At 31.3% G+C, this 26,390-nt stretch overlaps 2 protein-coding genes across 3 annotated transcripts in view; both read right to left on the bottom strand.

The window, feature by feature from the left end:
* Positions 1–1,336: 1,336 nt before the first annotated feature.
* LOC141902140 (uncharacterized) lies at positions 1,337–2,317 on the bottom strand. Its single transcript, XM_074789779.1, has 3 exons — positions 2,179–2,317; positions 2,027–2,087; positions 1,337–1,880 (listed from the first exon to the last, which is right to left on the bottom strand). Exons 1-3 carry the CDS (start codon positions 2,315–2,317, stop codon positions 1,388–1,390), a joined length of 693 nt encoding a protein of 230 aa, XP_074645880.1. The 3' UTR covers positions 1,337–1,387.
* A 2,106-nt stretch (positions 2,318–4,423) lies between these two features.
* LOC141902007 (uncharacterized) overlaps positions 4,424–26,390 on the bottom strand; it is a 73,067-nt gene continuing 51,100 nt past the window's right edge. For both annotated transcript variants that reach the window (XM_074789632.1, XM_074789633.1), the window contains exon 7: positions 4,424–5,072. In XM_074789632.1, the coding sequence (XP_074645733.1) occupies positions 4,659–5,072 (414 nt within the window). In that variant the 3' untranslated portion in view covers positions 4,424–4,658. The remainder of the gene's footprint in view (positions 5,073–26,390) is intronic.

Genomic DNA, 26,390 nt, shown 5'->3' with positions numbered 1-26,390 from the left:
TATGTGTGGATTTGAGGGTAAGAAACTCCGCCATTTCACCCCTTTTATGTCTGTAGCTTCTGATGGGGTCGACCTCTTCGCGCAGGATATAAATAAAGAGGATAACCCTTACGTCTTTCCTCCGTTCCGTATGATTTCGGCCGTTTTACGGTTTTTTTTTGTTATTTCGCAAGCCGGTGACAATGGTCCTCCCGCACATCTTTCCTCGGCCAATTTGGTGGCCACTTTCAGATACAGTTTTATTTGAGAGGGATTTACTGGGTCGTAGAGGGAAAAAGGGTGTGATTTTGATGCCGTCTAAGAGAGGTTTTATCCCAGATAATACGGGATTAAAGTATGATTTGTATGTATACAGGTTCTATCGCAGGCTAATTACACGCTTTGTTTCATTTGAATACTAATAAAACTGCTGTCGTGCTTTTATAATTTCAGAAAATCCCGGTTCTATGCACGGAATGTCAGGTTTTCGTCCTCGCTGATAACAATTTCTGTAGCAACTACGGGACAGATCGAAAACACCTTCGACATGGTAACCAAAACACTGATTTTGATTCAATCGTGGCGGCGTCAGTAGAAGATCTGGATAAAAGAATGGCATACATGGAAACGTTTGAAAAAAGCTTGGCTTACGGGAAAATAAAAACGGCTTTATGTCGGGATTTCAAAACCTTTTTGAACTCCCTAAATCCCAGGAGGACCTCGTTTTGCTCTTACCAGGGAAGTGTGATGAGATGGAATACGGACGCTTTTAATTGCCGGATGTAGGCTATTCAATTCAGCCCGTACATCAAAGGTTACCGCAACAGCAGTAAGCTACGCTTATCGAGTGTGTGTTACCAGCTGAACACCAGTCAACATCAACTTTGATTCGGTCGCAGAACAACCCGCAATAGTTTTAGCCCGATAAATGTTCTGCGATCGATACTACGCATGCGCACTGCAGTTCATTGAACCACGTGGAAGTGGCTGTGTATAAACATATTTTTCTTTAGAAAATCGGTTGAAATTCAACAATTTCTCGTAAAATTTGTCCAAAAAGGTATGTATTTTTATTCTTCTATATCTCCGAAACCCGGAATCGGAACATTAAGTGTTTATATTGTGATTAAAGTCTGTTTTTATGTGTTAAACATATGTTTTTGCCAGTTCGTTCCGATTCCGGGTTTAGCGTTATTTGGGCATTGAAGATGTCAAATATTTCGGCCCAGACTCGCGCAGCTTTCGTTTCTGACGTCATGTTGCTATGTTACGACACAGACATATACATGAAGTATGATCTTTAAAATGTGTATTTACTACATAATAATGTTACTTAATAACGCTTACATTAGGCCTACAAATTATTGTCCCCCATATAAACCAAGTTGCCTAAATAGCATCAGCAATCTCATTTAATTAACCTTTTCTTGTTTTTAGTCATGGATCTTTGTCGATTGTGTGGAAAAAATGCGAAACCTCCGGATCGTCGTCCTATCGATAAAAATAATTTCAAAAGCCATGTGAAGGAGTTGTTCAACATTGATTTTGATGATGATACTGAACAGTACCCGATATATATCTGTAATATGTGTCGTGTCAAATTACAAAAATGGCGTAAGAACAAAAACGTTAAAAAAACTGTCCCTGTGACTATCACAACATGAAACTTTGCCCACATTTTATCCAAATCTTTCGCAGTGCTTATGTGAATGGCGGAACATAATGTATCTTGAATTTTTGTAAACCACTGGTTAATTCCAAGTCTGGACGGCGACGTATTTGTAGTCAAAATTTTATCGATCGATTTTCCATTATGTACTGCTGCCATTCCATTTGAACTGAATTTAAATACTCGATGGTTAATCACTTCAGTCATAGCCTTTTCCAAATATATAGTGTTCCTGCGAAAATAATAATAATGATTATTATTTTAACATGTACTTATCTGGATTTTTTATATTATGTTTATATATTATTTTCTGTATTCGTTTATTATTTTATAACCTAAAAGGATTGTATTGATTATAAAAATAAATGTAAAAAATACCTGTATGTGTGTTTTCTCGTGTTCAGATCGCAGTCTCTGGTCAGCTGAGCCTGAGAAGTACCTATATGAAAAAGAAAAGGAAAGAATAAAGTGCCTGCAATTAGGTGGAAACTATTCCGATATTACATTGATTCAAAAGGAATAACACTCACTAGAATCGGCCGAATTAGTTGATCCTGATCCAGAGGATTCCCGTAATATTTCCGTATCGATCTGAACCAATTCGTCACTATCAAAGAATAGTTCGTCAAAATCGTCATCATTTATAATTTCGTTGACAACCGTTGCCATTTTAATACAGCGGAAAGAACCGATATCACGATTGATAAAACACTATATCCGTCTGAAGCGATGTAGAGAGAATCGCACAATGATAACGAAAAAGTCCAAAAATGTTAGTAGTTTATTCAACGTTTCGTCTATGTCCTAATAGTCATCTTCAGAAATAATGAATACTACAGAAATTATGAGAGATATATACAATCCAGAGACAAAGAGACTAATTCAAGTAATCAGAGATGATACAAACTAAAGGAAAATTAACGTAGAAACAGTTACACGCTAAAACAGATTAAAGAGAAGCAGTTAAGAGACAGACTAGGGGGCACTTAAATTTAAGACAATTGTGAATACAAGTTGATCGACTAAAATTGATGAGGGGAAATCAGGTGTTGAGTTTAACCAGTTTACAGAGGAATTTTTATATAAGTTTATTATGGGATGAAAAACCGATATTCGGAAACAACTGAATTATTACGGAGATTCCCGATCTCGCTGGTTATCGCTTATCGGCGCGTTACGTAACAAAGCGCTCGCCGACGAACCGTTATCGGCTTTAGGGCAATTACAACGCACATTCGACAAGAGCTGCACAATAGCGTCCGTATTCCATCTCATCACACTTCCCTGCTCTTACATAGCTGAATCCCTTAAGGATGGGGGTTTGTCCCCACAGTCTCAATTTGTTAGGGCCAGGGACCAGGCATTTTTTAAAGCTGGACTTCGTATCGGGACATAGGGCGGCCGACTTGGGTCGTTTCCTTACGGATGGGGTGGTCATCAGTGCTGATAAATCGACGGTAGTCTTGAATCTTACATTTCGGAAAACACTACGTGACGGTAGCTGTAGAACCACGGTAATATCGCGTTTGCACAACCCGCAATTATGCCCCGTTGTCGGATTGGAACATTATTTTGGTGTTGCCAATGATCTGCAAGTTAACCTTCGGCACGGGTACCTGTCCAGGGCACTGGATAAGAACAGCTGTATCTTGAATAAGCCCCTCGACTCCAATGCTGTCAGTGGTCGACTGAGGTTTTATTTGGGTCCTTGCGGTTTTGACGAACGGGAAATTCCACACAGTTTTCGGGTGGGCTGCTCGGTAACCCTGGCGTCAATGAAGCATTCTCCTGGTGATATCTCGAATTACATTGGGTGGAGATCGGAGAAGATGGCAAAACATTACACAAGAGTGGATAGCGTCATGTCTAGTAGCATTTCCAGTGCAATGGGTGGCATCTTAGAGGACACCCAGGAGTGCTACACGGGACCTTACAAAGAGAACAATGACGTGCGATCGTTCATGCCTTTGGCTAGATGAATGAGAGTTTAGCTGCGCGGTAAGTTGTCGGTGATTTCAAGGCCTCCTTTCAGTCGGCCTTTTGAGTTTTGGGGTGTGGGGTTTGGGTTTTATGTGAGATTGGGGGATTGTTATTGCTTGGGTAGGGGGTTGTAGCGGTGGTTTAGCCGCTGGGGCCGATAACACGTTTGTTTATGTTCTCCCCATCCATCACTCACCGCGGAGCTGAGACCACTGACCATTGTGAATATAATACTATTCACACTGGTCACGTGTGATAAGCGTAGCGGTCAGTCTTCGTTTGGATGTCACGCTGGGCGGTCGCAGTTTGTGTGGCCTACGCAGGGATTCGGGTGAGGAAAAAAAAGAAGAAAATCCTCGACATTGGCCTGATGGTCTCTAATCCCGGTTTGTTTATGTTCTCCCCATCCATCACTCACCGCGGAGCTGTCACCGCGGAGCTGAGACCACTGACCAGTGTGAATATAATACTGTATACATGTACTATATACAATATACAATATAGGTTTTTTCATGTTCTATGAATATTTTGCAGTTCAAATGGGTATGATGCTGATTCCAATGTAACATGAAGTTAAATGGTCAAGGGCAGTCAACACCAAGATAACTCTATTCGACCGATGTTGCATCATACGATAGAAGATATGATTGTTTCAACTCAAGCAAAGCGATTCAACGCAATCGACATAAGACTGGAATAGGTTTGCTGTGACTAATTTGCCAATTTGGATTGTAATTGAAACTCTGGAACTGTTATCGAGCGAGAGACACGTAAGACAAGTGGAAACAACACAAGTTATGCTTGATTCATGATGTTAGTTTATCGTAATTGAACTCAATTACGGGTAGAGATGCCGTATTGACAAAATCGCGTTAACAAGCAAATAACGCAAGAAAGCTAGTCACAAAAATGACTTGTAAAAGTCCATTAAAAGCATTTAATTCACAAGCATTGTAGAAATAAATATTACTAGCTGTTTCCTACGTTGGAAATCAACCGGGGACTTAGCTTCAGTCTTTTAAATGGAAAATTACTGTTCTAAATTCGATATCGTTTGTAAGATATTTTTCAATTCCTGTATTGTAACGGTACACGCTCGGCCACCCACCCAACACTCTTTCAGCATAAGTCGTAATGTTTCAGGGACAATCGATGGGAGTTCCGTAGTATCTGGATATAACCCCTTCTTCATGTTGTCAATGACGCAATCAGAACTGGAACAATTCGCGTAAACCTGAGGTACCATCGGTGAGCCAACTATAAGGTTATATAATAGCATAGCATATGCAAATAGGACATCAGATTCCTGTCCAATTGGTGATGGGAATGTTGTTGATATTTGAAGTTTATCGTATAAATCTGGACTGATATGGAATACAGGTGTAGTAGTGTTCAGAAAATCAGGAAGTTTCATCAAGTTAAGTTTAGCGCGGTTGCCAACAATCTGAAGAAAATAAGAGATAAAAACGTAAATCTTCTCACACCTACCTCTCAACGCCTAAATGGTAGGTAATGAAAGCCGGCCGCGGCCGCTGCCACTAATAAGAAATGCTGGCGGCAATAACACTGCATGGTCTTAATTTTGTAACGTGATGTTACTTATTCTCATTATTGCGTAAATAAACATATCTATAAATTTACTAACTAGTAATTCTTTTTTCTAAATAAATGGATGATAAAGTTGATAATATTGATATTATTCCTCATGATATAAACAAAACTAAATTAAAATTATATTTGGAAAAACAAATATTAGAATTTGAAAATGATTTAAAAGTTAAAAAGAAAAAATATTTAAAAAGCAAAATCATATATTATTTTATTATTAGTGGTTCAGTTACAATAAGTTCTGTAATAACATTTTCAGCAATATTCAGTCCATTAACACCTTTAGCTATATCAATTGGTGTGTTAGGATTAAGTTCAAGTGTTTTAACCGGAATAAGTTCAAAATTAAATACAAAAAGTAATAAAGAAAAATGAAATCTAATATAAAAGAAATTAATAAATTGGAAAATACATTAGATTATATAATAAGTTTAAATGGTAATATAACAGTTGAAGAACAAGATAAATCATTAAAAGAATTAATTAATTATTAATTTTCTTATTATATAAATGGTAGATAGTTTTCCAAAAGCTTTTCAATATAATAAATCAATTAAATATAATATTCCAGCAATAGATTTTAATAAAGATATCACATATAGAAATGAAGTTTTAGATTCATTAATCAATTTAGATATTTATGTTACTGAAACTAATAATTTTAATGCAAAGATGGAAAACATACTTCATGTATATATAATCAATTTTAAAAAATTGAAAGATGAAAAACAATGGTTATTAAAATCTAATATGAAGTATTGGCAGAACCAATTAAATTTTGCAGTTTATTGTGCAACAACAGGATGTGGAATTAGTTGGAATGATCATTTTAATAATTCTAAATATAAATTAATTCAAAGTTTATTTAGATTTAATACAAACTTTCAAATAAGATTAATATTAAACTAATTAGAGACCCCTTTACCAGGATCTAGATATTTTAAGGAATTAGATAATAATATTAATTCATCAAAGTTTTATAAAATTTGAAATGAATTTAATATAAATATAAATAATTCTGATTTTAGAACACAAATTGGAACAATAAGATCACTTCCTTGCCCTTAAAAGATTGCAGAATATTGTGCACTTCCCTTACCATCTAATAGTTTTATAGTATCTATAATAATAAATTATGGTAAAATAGAAAATATATATTTAAAAACATTAAATTTTAATAAATTACCTAAATTCTACGATAATTTAACACAAGAAAATAATAATGGTTGGGTTTATTTTATTTTAAAATAGTGAAGGATTCACAAAATCAGGTATACAAAGAATAAATCAATCAATTAGAACTTATTTGATTATATTCTAGGTGCACGGGTTGAAACCAGATCCCTGATAATTGGAAATTTAAATACATCATTTGATACACAAAATTATTCAAAGTATTATTTGAAGATTCTATTCATAAGAAAATATAGTAAGATATCAAAATTATTTAGATAAATCACATGTAAGATTAAATTATTGTATTGGTCCTAATTTATTAATTATTTCTGATGATTTAATATTAACAAGAGCCCCAAGGGGCACAATGGCCAGCCTGTCAGATTTGCTTTTTATAAATGATGTAATCTGTGGGTTATATTTATCAATATACACTCCCTGCTCAATATCATTTACATAGTAAAATCGTGTGTTAACACAGACAGCAGGAACGAATGTAATATAGAAATACTAAGTTATTGTATTGTTCAACGCCCCCTGGTGGCCATAAAAAAAACCAATGAGCTTGAAACTCACCTCGATCATAGAACATGTCATGAGCTACAACTTTCCAATTGATTATAGTAGCAAAATATGCTTAAGTATCAATTATGATGTGGAAAAACAATTTTTCCACCTACGAATGAGTACTGATGACCCCAAGATGGCTGCCAAGTGCGTCATAATTGCCTGGTCAAAAATACCCTCTCGGATATAAAAGATCCCTTTCCAAAGAATACCCATTACAAATTGCAATGAAACATGGCGCACCATTAGAAAGCTACAGTACTCAGAATTGAGGCCAAAGACATTTTTGGGAACAAAAAAGGTCACAGTACGGCCATCTTGAGTCCGATCGACTCAATTTTTCTCATGCCGATGGGCCCTCGGGGGATACAAATATATACGAATGATCAAGGTTATTGATAAAAGTGTCTTCAAAATTTCCCTCGAAAACTTCAAAAATGTGTAAAAAGTGCTGATTTTGGCGAACAACAATGGCTGCCAGTCGGCCATCTTGAATCTGACAGGGCCAGTTTTTGGCCTGAAGATGTGTCTAGGGTAGATACACGTATAAAACAAATATCAAGACATTACCTTGAAGCGTCTTCAAAACTTTGGAACTCTCACGAACTATCTAGATGGTTATCTCTCGACCTCAATAGCTTCAAGACCCATCTCAAAACAACTTTGTTCCATGCAGCATACCATTAACTCTCGGAAAGCGAATTGTATTTAACATTTTTTGGCAGAATAAAATTTGATTGAATTTGCAATTCGGGCACATGGCTAATTAGCATATCAAGGTCATACACCCGATTTGGTAAAACCTTTTTTTCGCGAACCTTGCGCAATTGTCAAGGATGAATTTTCTGTAGAGCAAATAAAAATTCCTCCCAAACACCAAATCAACTAAAGATTTCATAGAAATCGATCTTGAAATACAATTTTAAATCTTAAAATAAAACCCGGAAGTAAAACAGTAGACGATACCGCGGATTCACGTGAACACCTGATTTCTGTAAACGAAATGTTGGTTGTGACAAAATTGTTCAGACGGTTTTAGGTGGTAATAAGTACGGAAACGTAACGACCATGGTCGACTTATTCGATGAAATCAGGCCTATGTGATATCCAAATTTTGACTTTTTTATTCTCCAGACCTCCCTGATATAGAAATAAAAAAGTTTGGTGGTACGAAAGTGCAATCACAGCGCCGACGGGGACAGAGCCGTGTCAGAGAACGGCGGAGTGAAAATTGAGGTGGACGAACACGAAGAAGTAGGCTATTGCGCTACTTGAATAACGAAAACTCCTGGCGCGGCCCCGACGCTTTTCGTTGATTAAGTAATACAAATATCATGCAATGGGTTTTCACAATCTACCGCTGGTATTTACCGGATTTCAATATCACTCCAAAATTCAAAGAAACCTCGAAATATCGAACCGGAACACTTCCGGTAGATATCCGCGGCTGCCCAACCGGGAAACTTATTTGTTTCAATAGATATTGATAGGATCCATCATCTTCACCCGTCAAGGGATTCGAACCCACTAAGCTTAAGCCATGCCAGAATCGGGTCGGGCCAATCACAGCGCTTGTAACAAACCACATTAGGCTTCTGTGGAATTTCCCAGTAAATGGGCCAATCAGCGAAAACGTAGCGAACGCGGAAGTATTGTCGCGTGTTGATACATGACGTCATGCGCAAAAGCGCCAGTAATGAAATCGCGATAATTCACGTGAACAGCTGCTGATATTTTCAGATAAACCAATCACAGGGAAGACACAACTTCCTGATTGGCTGATAAAAATTGAAATTTTCCCGATTTAACTTTCGTGAAAAATGCAGAAAACATTTTTATGAGACCCTATTTCAAAATTCTGCTCGCTACGATTCCGAGAATGGATTACGCTTAAATACGTGATTTGTTCGAATATGCCCTCACTTGGCAAGCAAAAGAGCCTTTTGTGTGGAAACAATGTCATTTAAATTCGCTCCATTTGTATAGTAACAGGCTCAGTCTACGGCTGGCCTAAAAATGGGAAATATAATTGGTTACAATAATTTGATTAAAACTGCAACAATAAATAATTCATTTGGATTAAATGATATAAATAAAAATATTATTACTGCTCCAAAATTAATGGAAGGTGAAAAAATTAACAAACATATTCAATCAACAGAAACTTAAACTAAGAATATTAAATTGGAAAATGATTCTAAAATAAAAGATTACAATACAACAGAAAATATAAAAACTGATATTATCCAACATGATATAATTAAAACTAATAATGATAATAAATCCCATGAAAATACCAAATTAGCAATAACTTGTATAGGAATTGTAGTAGGAGGAATAATATATTTTAATTTTTATAAGATATAAATGGAAGTAGAAGGTGGAGAAGCTTATGAAATGGGAGAAATGGGAAATAATAATTAAGGATATATTGATGATGATTATAATGATGCTGATACTAATATTGATAATGATAATGAACCATCATATAATTCTAATTTAGTAGATAGTGGTTCTAAAGCCCCTTCAACAGAGGAGTTTGACAAAAAAAACTAGATCGAAAATAAATCCTGAAAATGAAAATCAAGATTTAGCAAAACAAAATTTAGAATATAATGAATATATTTATCATTTCCAACCTGTGTTTGAAGAATCTGGATATAATATAAATAATAAAGGTGCTAGACTTTTAGTACAATAATTAAAGTTTTTAGATGGTGAATATTATTATCATTTGAAAGATGATTATTATATTAATATCACTAATAAACGTGAAAATAAAATACTAGCAAAATCAACTTTGATTAATTTAAAATCATATAGAATTAAAAAATAAGTAATTCTAATGAAATAGAAAATGTTACCGACACAGAAATAAATCAAAATAAAAGAGTATTTAAACAAAGAATTGAAAAATTATTTGAAACAATCGATACTAATTTAGAAACAGAAACAACTTCTGAACAGAATATAACTTCCAAAACTAGTAAACTTAAATCAAATAAAGTTACAATTGAAAAACTTTAACCGAATGGATTAATTGATGCAACAGATCACCAATAAGAAGATTTAAATATATTTTCTGATAAAGCAATTGGAGAAATTATTAGTAAAAAACTTGCATCTGATAAAATTGCGCATGATAAAAGTATAAGTGATTTTAAAATTAGAACTTTAGAAAAATATAGAACTGATGAAATTAAAGAAATAGAACAATTAAAATTAGATAGAGATAATAAATTCATTGAAGGAATTGAATTTAAAAAAAGAAATGTATATTTAGAAAAAGATGATTTAGAATATAACATAGAATTACAGAAAGAATAAATTAAATTATTATTAAAATCATATGATTATTGTATTAATAGATTAAAAGTTGTTGTTAAAGATTTAATAATAAAACCAAATACTGAAATATCATTAAAAGATAGAATAAAATTATTATTTAAATTAGAAGGTATAACAATTCTTTCAATTCTAAAAGCTGTAACTATGTTATTTACAACAATTGGTTTAGCTATTTCAAATTCATTAAAATCTACACCTACACCCAATAAACCGGATAAACCTCCAAGTCATATTAATTCTATACAAGATAAAGTTAAGGATGGTTTAAAAAAATTAGCAAAATATCTATTGGAACTATCTAAAAAATCTGCTGCAGCTTTACCTATTATAGAGTTATTGCATCAATTGTTGGTTTTGTTTTAAAATCTGCTGGAAATATTATTAACTTTGCTGCTGAACATATTATCTTATTTTTAATTAAAGTTGTAAGTGCAATTATTTTTGGGTTAGTTAATATGATAAACAAGAGGCCCATGGGCCTTGAAGCATTGGTAGATTATACTGTGGTATTAAGTGGTTATAATGTTTTACATCTGCCGGCAAATCTTCTATGATGATGTTGATTGGGAGGACCACAGACTTAAAGGTCTATTTGCCTAGTACGATTTTATTCCTGAAAATGAATTTATTTTCTGCCGAACGATTTAGCCTAGACTATGTGTACTGTTTAACCTCATTAATGCGATTCTGTTAAAAAGACGAAACTAGTTTATTCTGATGTTTTCCATCATGTCCCAGCCAAGATATTTATATCAATCAAGATTTGGATACAAAAACCAATTTTTACGCATGAACTGTCAGGCCCCACTGAATAATGAAAACAAAAACAGACCGATTTTTCTGAATGCAATTGCAAGACCCTCTGATCTTAGAGCTCCAAGCTCTGATGCATGTACGCATACAAAACGTCGCAGAGAGCGATGCCGGCGTTGGTGTCACTGAGGCTGGCTGATGATTGTTTGTTTGTCTTTTTGTTTGTTTGGCTTTACGTACGTCGTTCGGATCTTGGTTCCCCAAGACTATTCCTATTAGATTGTCCATTTACCCTCACGAAGGTACGGCCTTTGAAGTGTTGCCCGCACACTTTTCGCAGCCAGCAGGACTCGAACCCACTTGTAACTCAGCATTGATAGTGGATTCAACAGCATCACGCCTTATCTCACTGAGCTACCGAGGGCGCTCGATTCAATTCCAAAAAACTACAGCAGCGGCAAATAACCATCGCAATATTGCAATTTACGACAAACACCGCGTAAATTCAATCACTGTTGTTTAACTCACGGAAAAGATAATAAAAGGTATTTTTTCCCGGCGCGAATTACAAAGCGAATCTCTGCCGAGTGCTTAAGAGGGTGCTACCGCCTTATGAGTGCGCAGCAGGCGGGTAGGGCGTCCTAAAGTGAAAACTTATATTAGAATATAGCCGAATCGAATTTTACAATGTCAGTCAACTGATTGATGATACATCATGGTTGTTCTCGGCGAACTTAACAATGATAATTTCCTCCAATAAACAACTCTGGTAAAATTGAATAAAATGATCTATCTTTATTTTGGTGATATCGTATCATGGTGGTAGCCTACCGTTTACCGTTTCGTGTCATCATGAAATGGTTTTAACTTTAGTAAAGGCGTTCCGGCACGATCACATTACGGGTTTAAGTCACGAGTAGGCTGCCGTTCCACTGCTCTAGAAAGACGTATTCTGACGCTGAGAATTAATCCCAAATAATCCCATGGATACTGATAGTTGGAATAACAGTGATATCCACACACTGTGATATTCATAAACCGGAGGTATACAATTTTATGTTGTTCTATTCAGAAGAGGCTGTTCCCCATTCTTTACTGCCAATGTCAATGCGGACATATCGCTACGCGATTGTTTAACCAGCTCTCATCTACCAGATAATGAACGAGAAAAATGTGATCGAATAACATTTTGGACCATTAAATCAGAAATCTGGCGACGCTATGTTGTGGGGAATAATTGAAACATTTTTGTCATTTTCAGCTGTTTCTAATGTTTTACGTGAACGGAGTGACAATTTGAAGTTACAATGAAAATGAGAAGAGTTGGCGCTATTTTTTTCGTACTACTATTTTCGATCCATTTTACTAGCATTGGCATGACGTCATAGACGTCAACCAATGCTAAAAATACCAAGTAAACATAATAAAAAATAAACATGATCAAAAATAAATAATCAATTTTTTTGTTAAATAAATGAGTGGGAGTTATATAAATCCTTCTAAGAATTCTAGAATGTCAAATGCTATTAAAGCAGAAAAATCTCATCATATAATAACTCATAATCCATCTAATATTAATCCTGATGAAACTTTATATGTCAGAATTCCTCGAATCCATCTAATATTAATCCTGATGAAACTTTATATGTCAGAATTCCTCGATAAACACAAAATACTTTTTATGTTCCAAATAGTATTCATTTATCAGCCGATATTAAAGTAACTGGTGATAAAGATATTGTTGATAATGTTGGAAGATATTTGATTAAAAAATTAACTATATAAAAATTTGACCAGAAACAGTTTTCTCATTAGATGATTATAATTTATTTATGCATTATAAAGATTCATGGTTAACAAAAGAAAATAGAAAAAATATGATAATTCGAGGCATCCAATCCTTAAATCAAAATAAACTAAGATCTGAGGCACATACCGCAATAGTAGCTAATGACATAGATAGTTTAATAAAAAAGGTTTATGGTAGTAAATATAACATTCCATTATACTTTGAATTGATAAATAATAATGCACCTTTATATAAATATGCAATTCAAGAAGATATTATATTTTAGATAACATTTGCTCCTTTTAGTGAAATTGTGCTATCTGGCGTTATTAAAGATATGGGTTATAAATTATCAAATGTATGTTTAGAATATGATACAGTAACTGATGAAAATATTGCTAGCATAACTCAAACTCAATATCATCGAGGATTTTCATTATTATATGATTATATTGAAAAATTTAAAACTGTAACTATTAATGCAAATGACGAAATAATTAATGAAAATATCAACTTCCCAAGAAGATCTATTAAAGGAATATTAATATTTTTACCATTGCCACATATTCTAATGGTGCAATAAATGTTGATAATTATTATAATCCGGAAATATCAAAAGTAGAAATAACAATTGAAGGTATAGCAAATAAATTATTCTGTCAAGGAATGAGAATGATCGATCAATGGCCATAAGACATTTTATTAATGAAAAAGTAAAATCATCTGAAAATTGTAGTATTAATCAAATTGATGATTATACCGGTAATAAATATGCATTATGGTTAGATTTCAGAACAACAGAGGATAACTTATTACATGGTTCTGGTAAAAAGCTACAGAACACTAAAGATGGGATACAATTATTCATGAAAAAGAAGAAAGGAAGCAAAAACTCAAAATGCACATTTATATCATATCTGACGCGCAATTAAATATTGTAAATTCTCAATAAGTTAGTGCCATGTATTAGAATTTTAATTTCAATAAAACTTTTTATAATAAATGGATGCCGGTAAAGTATATAAACATATTCCATACATTGATAAACATGAAAATAATGATGGCTTATATTATGTAATACCTTGTAATATAGCTTTGATATTTGATCCTATTTTTAAAAATTATAAAACTAAACTAATAGAAATCGATAATAATGAAAGTGAAGTTGTTGATAATTTAAGTAATGTTTCACCTTCTACATCTAATAATGTTATGCCTTCTACATCCAATGAAATAATTTTAAACTATAGTGAAAATAGAAATTATTGTGAATATTGTAAAGGTGAATTTTCAAACGCTCCAACAAATTGGAATAACCATATGAACACAGTTGTACATATTACTAATGTTATAAAACGTGTTGGTTTAAGAGAATTTATAGAACACCCATTTAGATATGTAACAAAGTTTGTTTCAAATAAAAAAACAAATGGTAAAGATTTATATAAAGATTTATTAGGTGAATTTTTATCTAAGGAACCTCGTAAAGATGAATTAGATTTATCTGATGCTAAAAAAATATTAGGATCAAACATTGTAAATGAAATGTTGGAGCCAAACACTAAGAAAGATGACAATGAAAATATAGTTACAGGTAAACATATTGTTTATAATGATGAAGGCACTAAGAAATCTAAAATAGAAGATATATTTACAAATAATGGAAAAACTATAATTTATTCTGTAGATAGTTTGAATAAATTGTAAGAGTCTGATGACGAAATAGAGCCTGATAATGAAAGTGATTCAGATAGTAATTATAATCTCACATAATATATTGGTTGAAAATTGTAAAAAATAATAGTGATTAAAAAAGTGGGTTTTAAGTATTTATGTATCTAATATGTATCTAACAAGTATCTAATACATATTATTCGAAATACCTAATAATAGTTAATAAAAATGGGAGGTTTTAGGTATTAATGTATCTAATACGTATCTAATATGTATCTTACACGTACCTTATACATTAATGCTTAAAATGTCTCATTTTATGAATTTATATTCATAGGGAAATTGAAGCCTAAGAAGTAATTTTGAACCTTAATTACTTTTTCATTTATTCATATTTTCATCATGTAATTAAGTAGGTATAATTTGATTTTCTTCCAATGATTGTTGCATAGATTTTCTATCTTTATTGTAGAATAAAACTAAAAATCTTATATTCTCCCTAAAATCTTTAACAATTGAATTATATTTTTGATTTAAAACCCATGTTGTTATCCCAAAATGTCTCCCAGAGAAAGCTAAATAGTTCACTTTCTCTAACTTTTGAATCATGTAAATTAGCACAATCATCTATAATGAATAATGTATTTGAACCTTTATAAATATCAATTGCTATTTTTATACAATTATCTAGATTTTCTTTTACTGCTTTAGGATCTAATATAATAAACTTTTTTATCTTAACTATATCCCTATTATATGTTTTATTCATTTCATAAGTGAATAATATTATATTATCAGAATGATTTTTATTAATGGTTTCTAATAAATCTAATATGAAATGTGTTTTATCACGGTTGGTTACTCCAGTAACTAACATATTATGGGGTTCAAATATAAATAAATCTTTATTCATTTATTCTTTTAATTTTACTAGATAAAATCCATTCATTAAATTTATCATCGTACCCTTTATATTTCACCAAAGAATACTTTTTTCCTTTAAGAGTTTTTGTTAATCTTAATTCACTATATTTTATATTTTCATCATCAGATTTAATTTTATCCCATAATTCTGAAACACTAGAATATGATACTTCACTCTCTGTGTTATAATATAAATCTCTTAAATATTGTTCTTTTTTCATCTTATTTTAAGCCGTTAATAATAATTTAGATTTAGTTTCAATGATTTTATCATTTGATTTATTTTTTGGTATAATAGGTTTATCATCTTCATCATTATTATCATCAGATTCATACTTAGATTTATATATTACACCAGAGAATATAATTACTGTGATTAACCCAATTGTAATATATAAGTAATTATTTCTTCCAGTATTAGAAGAATCAGATGGATTATCATTCGAATTTATATCAGATAATTTCTGTGATTCATTTATATCAGTTAATTTCTTTTTCTTAGCTATTTTTAATTCTGAAGATCTTTTACCTAATTCCCTCACCCATTTAAATTGTTTTTCGGATCTAGGCTTCTTCTTAACATCATCACTCATTTATTTTAGTTAATTTTTGTCCTGATTCAATATCTTCTGATCAATTATCTGATTCGATATTATCTTTATATTCTATAGGTTTGATATTAGAAAATGTTATATCCACAGTAGAAATTACTGTCATTATTTCTCCTAATTGAAATGAAGCGTATCCAACCCATTTTTGTAATTCTGTCATAACTAAATAGTCATTTTTTAAATCACTATATAGTTTATATTCATCATTGATTGGTATTATCTGGTTACATGAATTAGAATAACATTTAACTATACCATCACTAAAAGAGTCATTTATTCTAGCTAATCTAGCTTCTTCATATATTTTGAAATGTTTGATTACTTTAACTGGTTTCATATTATCTAATTCTTGAAAATTTATAATTTTGCCAATAAACTCATTACATTTACCGCTAGCAATCAATAGTTCTAGATGATGCTTACACGTCAAATAGTATTCATAATCAATATTATAATCAATATTATTTTCAATTTTGCTTGGAATATCCTTATCATCACTAATGCCCAAATCATCCAAGGTTTTTTTCAATATCAATACTATTCTTATTAGATTTCTTTGACATTTATATTACAGAAAAAAGCGAAAAAAATATTATAAGTATTATAAAATGATACTAGAATAATACTTTATGTGATACTAGTGTTTGATAATTAATACTAGCTATTTGAAGTTATTTTTTTTATTTGAATCTATTCAAAATATAAAGTATTCCCTTTTGAAAAGAAAATATTAGATTTTGAATAGAAATATAATAGAAATAATGGCTAGTTGAAGATATGTAATTTTAAATACTTTCTATTTGAATTCTATTTAAAATATTCTTTGAAAAGAAATATTAGAATATGATTTTAATATCCCACTACTTTTGTCTATCTATAGGAGCAAATAAATTGTCCAGATAAGTCATTTCGGAATCTCGATAATAAATCATATTCCTTTAATATCATTCCATAATTGTATAAATCTTTCAGCTTTAATTATTTGATTATTATATAATTCATTATCAATTTTATCACGTTTAATTCTATTTTCCATTTTCGATAAAAGTTGAATATTCTTCCAATTACATATTGTTTTTATTTCAGATTCATCTTCTATCGATGATAATGGGATAACATGATCTAACTCCCAATATTCTCCATGATTCTCAAATTTCATGTTATTATCGAACTGATATTCTATCCATAATCTAAAAAATTCTGTAGAACACCCTAAATAACTAATTGAACTATCAGATTTTATATAATCTTTGAAAACTCTGTTCAAACTAGATCTATGAATTTTTTAAAATTTAAATAGTGGATCTGAATTATATTTTACTTTTTGATAATGATTGATATGTTCACGGTTATATTTTTTCCAATCTCTCATATAATCTGGATAATTTTCATGAAATGATTTATTAGTTACTTTAGTACAGCTTTTACAGTAACTTTGCTTACCATCTTTAGAATATTTATCTTTATAATATTCTGAAGATTGTTTATCAAATTCACACTTAGAACATTTCTTATAGGTTATATTTATAACACTATTTGTAATATTGATAGTTTGTGACGGTTCCTCCATTTATACTACATATTTTTATTAAAATTTGATTAACACGTTATAATCCTGTTCAATATTTCCTTTCCTTTTGTCTCTTCCCTTTTAAATTTTAGATATTCATCTAAATTGCAACCATACGCGACTGTGTGTATACCATCACCTAAAATAAATCTTTTATCGTCAAATGGGTTTAGACTTATCTTCTCTATCTCTTCAATAAACATCTCGTGATCTTCAGATCTTAAACATTTCATCTTATGTTTTCTAACTTCTTCATTGAATATACAATTGATGTAATCTTTGAAATGAATTTTATTTTCTACTACGCTTTTTGTAATTCCTTTTAACTTTTTAGCTTCATGAGTTTTTGTTTTATATGAATACATTTTAGATCGAATTCTAATGAATTCGATCATTTCTTCGCCACCTAATTCATCCTTAAATTTACCAGGCACCTTTTTATTATCATTGTTAAACAATTCATGATCTTTAGGATAATTGCTAAAGTCGAAATGATGTTTTAATGTTTTTAAATCATTTGTTAGATTATCAGTTTTAATCTTTAATATGTATCTATCAGTATCAAAATATAAGATTTCTATATGTTTTTCTCCAAAATGAGGTTGTAATACGTTATAATAAAATTCATACTTTAATAACTTTGATATTTCTAAAACTGAAGATCCAACATAAATTGGTTTATTAAATTTCATAGAAGTTCTCCTCATTTTTACAGCAGCTAACTTTTCATCAAATATTTTGTTACCAATTAATTTAGGATATGTTTGTAAATGTCTTATACTTTTACCATGTCTAACTAACTCGATATCATTTCTATTTCTAATATTTTCACAAGTCTTACCATAGAATGCATTATTCATTAACTTGAAGAAATCTTTCTCAAAATCAGTTTTAGCTTTAGTTCTCTGTTTGGTGTTAAAATTTATTTTTCTAACCATTTAGATTGACTAAATGAAATATATCTATGTACTTTTTTTTAGAATCATTCCTTGATTCAAATAGAATATTAAAATTCTATAATGCACTACATAATTATATTCATCTTCTTGAGTTACCATTAACTTTTCTGTATGAATATGATTTTCAAGTTTAATTCTTTTTTGATACTTTGATAATTCTTCATGTGTTACAGTTTTATGTTCTGGACAGTATGCTAGATTTCTAGATTTAAATTTTTTATCTTCAGGATATTCCAAGTCTACAACAAAGAAGTAACCAGTAACTGAATCATCTGCTATATCTAGAATTATTTTCTTCCAATCAAATTTATCAACATTTTCGTGCTGTAAAATTTCAGTTATTTGAAATACTCCATAAGGTTGTGGTTCCATCATTGCCCAACCATATAGATTATTTGCATCTATATATAATAACTTATATTCAGGGTTATCATTTACATTGAAATATCTATCACCTAATACACCCGAAACACCTCCTCTTATAGATTTTTCAAATAAAAATAATTGATCTATATTTGTTAACAAATCCATTTTTATATCTCTAAACCTTTCAAATATATCAGTAAATAATAATACATCTGATTTTAAATATAAATCTACTAATTCTCCATGATTTTCTATTTTGAAATGATTCCAAATATTCAATGGTCTATTATATACTTCATCTTTAACATATTCATTTTTTAATTCATCATAGAATTGTTCTTTTAATAATTCAGTTATATTGAAATCATTATGTGATTTATAAAATGAATATGGAATTGCGCCTTTATATCTATATTATATATTAATTGAAACTCATCATTATTTGGATAGTGTTGCTTTAATATTTTTAATTCATCATCAACTAATGATTTTGATAAATTATCTAATGAACTACTTAACAATCTATATGAATCTATAAATCTTAGACACCCAAATTGGAAAGATATATAATTTTCAGAGGTTTTAGCTAACATTTTAGATCTATAAGTTGGTATTTTATCTTTTGATCTATTTGAATTTAATCTTTCTATTTCATTATAGATTTCTTCTATTTTATGGCATAGCTGTTTGATAAATAAATGAGCATCATACCCTGATAAATTATGAAATATAAATGGAACAAAATTGATTTTCTTAGCTTGTAAGTTACAATTCACATGCGCCGCACCTCTAAACTTTCCATTCAAATGATCATGGTCTCTAACTTTTTTTATCTTTTAGATTAAATGTCTTTTCACAATAAAAACATTTATCTGCAAACTCAAATTCTCCTTATCTTCTTCAGTCATAATTGTTTCTTTATTTTCATTTAATAGTTTACTAAATTTGATTTCATACTCAATTAATAAGTCACAAAAATGATTTATAACATTTTCATTTCTATAATTATAATATTCACTTTTGATTAGTTCTGGATAATCAGATTTTATATATAATCCAAAAGCTGCAGCTGATTGATGAATCTTTTTAATAGTATTTGTTTTTGGTGGTTCTTCTGAAAAATCATTTTCATAGTTTAGTTTCTTTCTTTTATAATATATTTCTTTTCTATCTTGATCAGTTAATTCTTTATTGAGTGACTCGAAGTCACCATATATTACAAATGGTACTTTGTTTTTGTAATCATATTTTTCAAATTCTAATATCTTATCCTTTTCATTTGGTAAAACTGATTTACAATAATCATTATTTTCACATAATTGTTTATGATCTAATAATGCAGTTTCAGTTCTAAATTTATGTAAACATTTTCTACATAGATATATTCTATTATCAAAATCATTTTCTGATTTAAAAAATAAATCGATTTGTTTAATCCACATATAATGATTTTCATAATATAGTATATCTATAACATCATTTGAATCATAATCTTTTGATAGGTATAAAGGTTCTAATGTATAATGTTACCTTTCGTATTTGGTAATTTGATTAAATCGAATACATTTATTTTTAGATTATTATCTCTTTCTATTTTTGGAATATTTTTAATTCTAACTGGATAATTATCTATATTATAATTATTTTCAAATTTTTAAATTATATTTGTTAATCTAAAACCATGTGTAATATCTTCTGTTGGATGTAAGCAACTTATAATTGTCCATAGAAAACATTTATCATCAGAATTTTGTACATTTACTATAGAATTAGTTTTAAGTGGTAATTTGATATAACTTGATCTATTCATATTATCATCTTTATAATATGATAAATTATTTTCATCAATTGGTTTTGATTTAGTTAACTATTATATTTTGTGTTATAAACATGTAAAGTCATAAATATTATTTCATCAAATATAAAACCAGATCCTTCAAAATATTTCTCTTCTATTTTAGTTTTTACTTCATTATAACATTTATCAAATTTTTCATCTATATGTTGTTTTGAAATAATTTGTGAATGGGAATTCATATTATATATTGGTTTATCTTAAGATTTTATAAACTTAACTTTAACTGATATGCTAATTTTAAGGTATTCAACATCAGTAATTATTTTTATAATATTTTTCATATTTTCTAAATGTTTTTTATTTTCTTCTAATGTTTTTCCTTTATTAAATTTAAACTCAATAGCAGCTGGACCAATATCACTTTTAAATGCTTCAGTTATCTCTTCTGTTTCTTATCATTACCTTTATCAGAATAATCTTCACCTATAATATCATTATTAATATTTCTAATATGACTTTTAGATTTTAAAAGTTCTTTATAATATCTTTTATCACTGAATGATTGATAACATGTATCGCATTTATATATTTCTTTTTCATTCTTTAATTCATCGAATTTAGTTTCTAATATATCATCTTTATATTCTAATTTCAATTTATTTTCTAAATGTGTTCTAGTTTTATTATGTCTTGCTTTTTGAGATTTATCTATATTAATTTTACATGTCGGACAGTAGTACTTATTTGCTTCCATTTTAATATCAAATTTTTTATTAAAATTGATTTTAGAAGTTATTCATATTCATATATACGAATATTATAAGAGTAATAGGGAATATGTTGTTTCATATCAAAGGTTGAAGGGGCGAGTGAGTAAAAAATGAAAAATAAATTCGAGTGTGCGAGAATTTATTTTTCATTTTTTATGAGCTCGACCCTTCGACCTTTGGTATGAAACAACATATTCCCTATTACTAATAAACTTTGTACGGATACAATAAAGATAATTCCACCTTGTAATTCCACCATTCAACGATTGACGCGCAGCTAAAATTTCCATCCTGTAATTCCACTATTCAACGATCGACGGGCCGCTTAGATATGGCACCGTCATTCAGTATGCTATTCATAATGTATCTCTATGCACAATCACACTTGAATTACACAAGTGTTGATTTGTGAGAAACGATAGAAATCTAGCAATTTGATTTGGAAAATATCAGCACTACAGTTCAAAAAATCGATAAACTACATCCAACTGTTTAATCATATATAAGCTTCGCCTTCATACGCGGTCTATTCCCTTATCTATTCCCGGTCCATTTCCGCCTTATCACAGATACACTCTACCGTCGTGATTTGCCCATTCAACAATAGAAACTTTCCCACGGTCTTACTATCAACATGTTCTGATAATTCAGGGAAATAAAAAAAGGAAATTTCACACACTGCATCAATTAGATTAAGGTTTTTATTCGTTTGTCAAATCTTCATCAGAACTCCCACCAACAAGTTTTAGTGGTGACACAAAAATGATGTCATCGACTCATTACCATCTTATAACCTTCATGACTATGTCATGAAGGTAAAAAAAATGAAAGACCAAGAATTTATAACTGCATTTAAGTTTTTGGACTTAATAACGAAGTTGAAGCCAACAAAATGACGTAAACATGTTAACAAGTAGTTAAGTAAGACACACACTTACACGCAAAACTTAATATAATAATAAATAACTAAACAACGCATTCCGATAAAATTCAATAGGGTTAGAGATTTTATTACTGCATTTAATGTTTTGAAAGTTCCGTAGAGAAGCTAAGCCTTATTCAGAGGTTATTTTGTACCAAAAGAAGAAAGTTTCATATGCAATAGCAAAATAGATAAGTTTATTTACGCAATAATGAGATAAAAATAATAATGATAATAATAACAAGAGCACCAACGGGAATTAATGGCCAGTCTGTCAACTTTTCGTAAAATGGCAAATGATGCATTCTGTGGGTTGAATTTGTCCAAATACACTCCCAGCTCATAGACTAGTCAATCCCAGGCTAACACAATTCAATTGTGTTTTCATAAGTAGCGCAGACTGCGGAATAGAATTGAATTTTCTGAAATTTGCTCGATAAAACAAAATTGAATTGGATTTGCTGTTTAACCTTGTTCAACAAAGTGAAATTTTACTGAGGCCCTCTTTCAAAATTCACCTTTATAGGGGTTGGAGAATGGATAATGCTCCAATGATTGATTTGTATGACTATATGCTTAGTTGCACAGTCAGAGCCTTTACTCTGGAAACCATGTCATTTAAATTCGCTCCATTTGTATAGTTATAGGCTCAGCCTACGGCTAGCCTAATAATAATATTACTAATAATCAATAATATAATAATAAGTTATTAAGACTGCCTGCACCGCGACTGCATTTCATAGCAGTGGCCACGACATCGGCTGCTGCCGGCTTTCATGCCCATTCGTCTCAAATGACACAAGTAGACCAAGTATAATAGACTGACTTCGTGAGCAGATGAAAATAATTTCCCCAATCAATTATGAAATACTCAACGAGTGTCAGTTCTCATGTTTACGCACTATTCAATCAGATTTGTATTCTAAAGCCGGAGTACTGTGGCTAGTTAATTCCGGGTGAAAGACAGCCAAGAACGGCTGACCCAACTGATACAAGGAAGTGGTTTGAAATGCCCAACAAATAGAAACATTTTAATATCCAATGTCCCTGGAGAATATTCAGAAACAATGACCTTAAAACTCGCAATACTCATAGAACATGGCACTAGCTACAATTTTTCGATTGATTGTGCCCAATATGATTTCGGCAATCCTGCACGCGCAATCATAGAGCGCATTTTTTCACGCGTCCCCTGGTTCCCCAAGTACGCAGAGAATTCTTCGGATATGTATTACCTGCCGTTGTCGGACCTGAGTATACCACTATGCTGACCACTATCGTTATGGGCAACTGCTTCAAATTCCTTGTATTTCCCAAAAGCTTCAACCTTATTTCGAATAAAATGCACAGCAGAACATTGTGTATAATCATCAGTGAACGCAATGCAGAACCGTTTCCCACCAAAGGATTCAGTGTCCATCGAACCGCACACATCGCTGTGTACTATTTCTTGCTTTCATTTGACTCTAATTCCAACAGTTGATTTGAACAGTTTTCGTGCCGTTTTTCCTTTGCCGCATCCTTCACAGAAAGGCAGTGCGTCAGCTTTACACCTAACCCACTTAACAAGGTTATATTTAATATCACGTGTGAGTACTGATATGAGCCAAAGTTCCATTTCATTGACATCTCCGGCAGATGCTAGAGATGCCCTCAGCCGGTTACAGATATACACTGAAGTTCATACAGTTTATTTTTCAGCATACGTATTGCTCTCACACATAGTTCTTCATCTTGGACGTAGCACTGAACTTTTGTGTAGTCAATCTGACCTTACCATGGCCATGGGCTAACATCGCACGGCCATCACCAAAAGGCTGACAGGCCTAGCCTCATTAAATTCTACTTAATCGAACATTTTACATTCTTCAAAGACATTTTACTATCTACAAATGAGGACTGATGCAATAAGAGAGTTACCGAGTTGTGTCACCTTTGAGAATCTGACTGAAATATTTCAAAGTCCCTCTGCAAGTATGACCATCTAGAATTTCAAGGAAAAATGGCAAACCATCCAGAAGCTACTAGTCTCGAATTAAACCTGGGGTCCAGGGACACCATTCCCACTTGGGAAGTGGTTGCAAATGCTCAACAATCTCAATTTCAATATTCAATGCCCCCTGGTGACCATATAAAAAAACCAATGACCTTGAAACTCTATCATGCAACCACAATCATATAATAAGTCAGCAGCTACGATTTTGTAATTGATTGAGATAACAAAATATGCTTTGTTTCCAATTCAATATGGAAATACTAAGTTATTCTACAATTCAACTACTATTCTACTATTCATTAACTATTCTCCACTAGGTGACCATATAGAAAAACTAATATCCTTTAAACTCACCACAATCATATACGATGCCATGAGCTACAACTTTACAATTCATTGTGGTAATAAAATATGTATAGCTTCAAATATAATATAGAAGTACTAAGTTATTGTATTATTCAAAGCCCCCCGGTGGCCATATACAAAAACCAATGACCTTGAAACTAACCAAAATTACAGGATACGTTATGAGTTACAAATTTCCAATTGATTGCGGCAACAAAATATGCTTAGGTTATTCCAATATAATGGTTTGTTTGCCGTAACCCGACCGACCAATCCTCAAAGGTACCAAGTGAAAACGTTTTTCTGGGATTTATTGAAATAAACCAACCGAACGACCATCTACCGATGTATGAACTACGTATGTTTGAACCCAAGTGTTCCAATAAGCTGCCATTCATTATTTGTGACTATATCAAAGCTGGTAACGTGAAAGTGCGCCTATATTCAATCTATTAATTCATTTTGAACACAGAAATGATACTCTGGACGAAGTTATGATTTTAGAATTAGAAAATTTCCCGAGCATTACGCAGATTTGTGATATTTTTTCCATGTAAAAAAGGTGATAATTTTTTTTGTCCTCAAATTCTGAAAAAAAAATTTTTTTCCTACCTATCAACTCATCCTGAAAACTTGCGTTGGTGTTACGGCAAACAGACAATTATTATGATACAAGTAAAGTGGAAAAACTTTTTTCCACCTACGAATGAGTACTGATGACACCAAGATGGCCACAATTGGCTGATAAAAAATACCTGATTCAGATAAAAAGATCCCTTTCCAAAGAATTTCTTTCACGAATAGCAATGAGAAATGGCAAACCAGTAGGAAGCTACAGGACTCAGAAGAAGTCGGACCAGAATTGACAATTTTGGCCACAAAAATGGTCATAAGATGGCCATCTTAAGTCCGATCGACCCAATTTTTCTCGTGGGCCCTTGGGGGATTCAAATATAAACGAAAGATCAAGGTTATGTTTTGAGCGTCTTCAAAATTACCCTCAAAAAGCTTTAAAATGTGTAAAAAGTGCTGACTTTGGCGAACAACAATGGCTGCCAGTCCGCTATCTTCATTCTGACAGGACCACTTGTGGGCTGAAGATGTGTCAAGGGAGGATACATGTGTAACCCAAATATCAAGACATTACATTGAAGCGTCTCCACGCAATTTGTGCATTTTTTTATTAATAGAAGATTTATTTCGTCAAGATAAATTTGACAGGGATAGATAACACATTACTGATGTCCAAGGAGGACATTATTAGTATCGATTATACTTACTCTGGTATACTGAGTATACCAATATAGTGGATGACGATATTTCATTTATGAGAAAACTCCTTTATTTAGTAATAATCATAGTAATAATAATAATAGCAACAATAATGATTATGATAATAACAATAATAGTGATATTCAGAAATAGTTATATCAATTACAATAGTACGGTAACTTTTTAACAAGATAAGTCAGAAATTACATGAACATATTTTATGGAGACATAAAAATAGAAATAAAGCGACTATGGAGACAATAACAAAAACAGTTTGTATGGGGACACTGAACACGAATCTACATATTAAAATG

The sequence above is a fragment of the Tubulanus polymorphus genome, chromosome 3, assembly GCF_964204645.1.
Source record: "Tubulanus polymorphus chromosome 3, tnTubPoly1.2, whole genome shotgun sequence".
Classification (NCBI taxonomy): Eukaryota; Metazoa; Nemertea; class Palaeonemertea; order Tubulaniformes; family Tubulanidae; genus Tubulanus; species Tubulanus polymorphus.
The sequence above is the reverse complement of the archived record's forward strand: the minus strand, read 5'-3'. Positions and strand labels throughout refer to the sequence as shown.

Excerpts from the sequence above, each read along its gene's own strand:
- LOC141902140 (XM_074789779.1), bottom strand. The coding sequence starts at position 2,317 with ATGGCAACGGTTGTCAACGAAATTATAAATGATGACGATTTTGACGAA. Across the intron at positions 2,088-2,178 it reads AACTAATTCGGCCGATTCTA|GTACTTCTCAGGCTCAGCTG; the intron begins GTGAGTGTTATT and ends TTTTTCATATAG. Across the intron at positions 1,881-2,026 it reads ACGAGAAAACACACATACAG|GAACACTATATATTTGGAAA; the intron begins GTATTTTTTACA and ends TTATTTTCGCAG.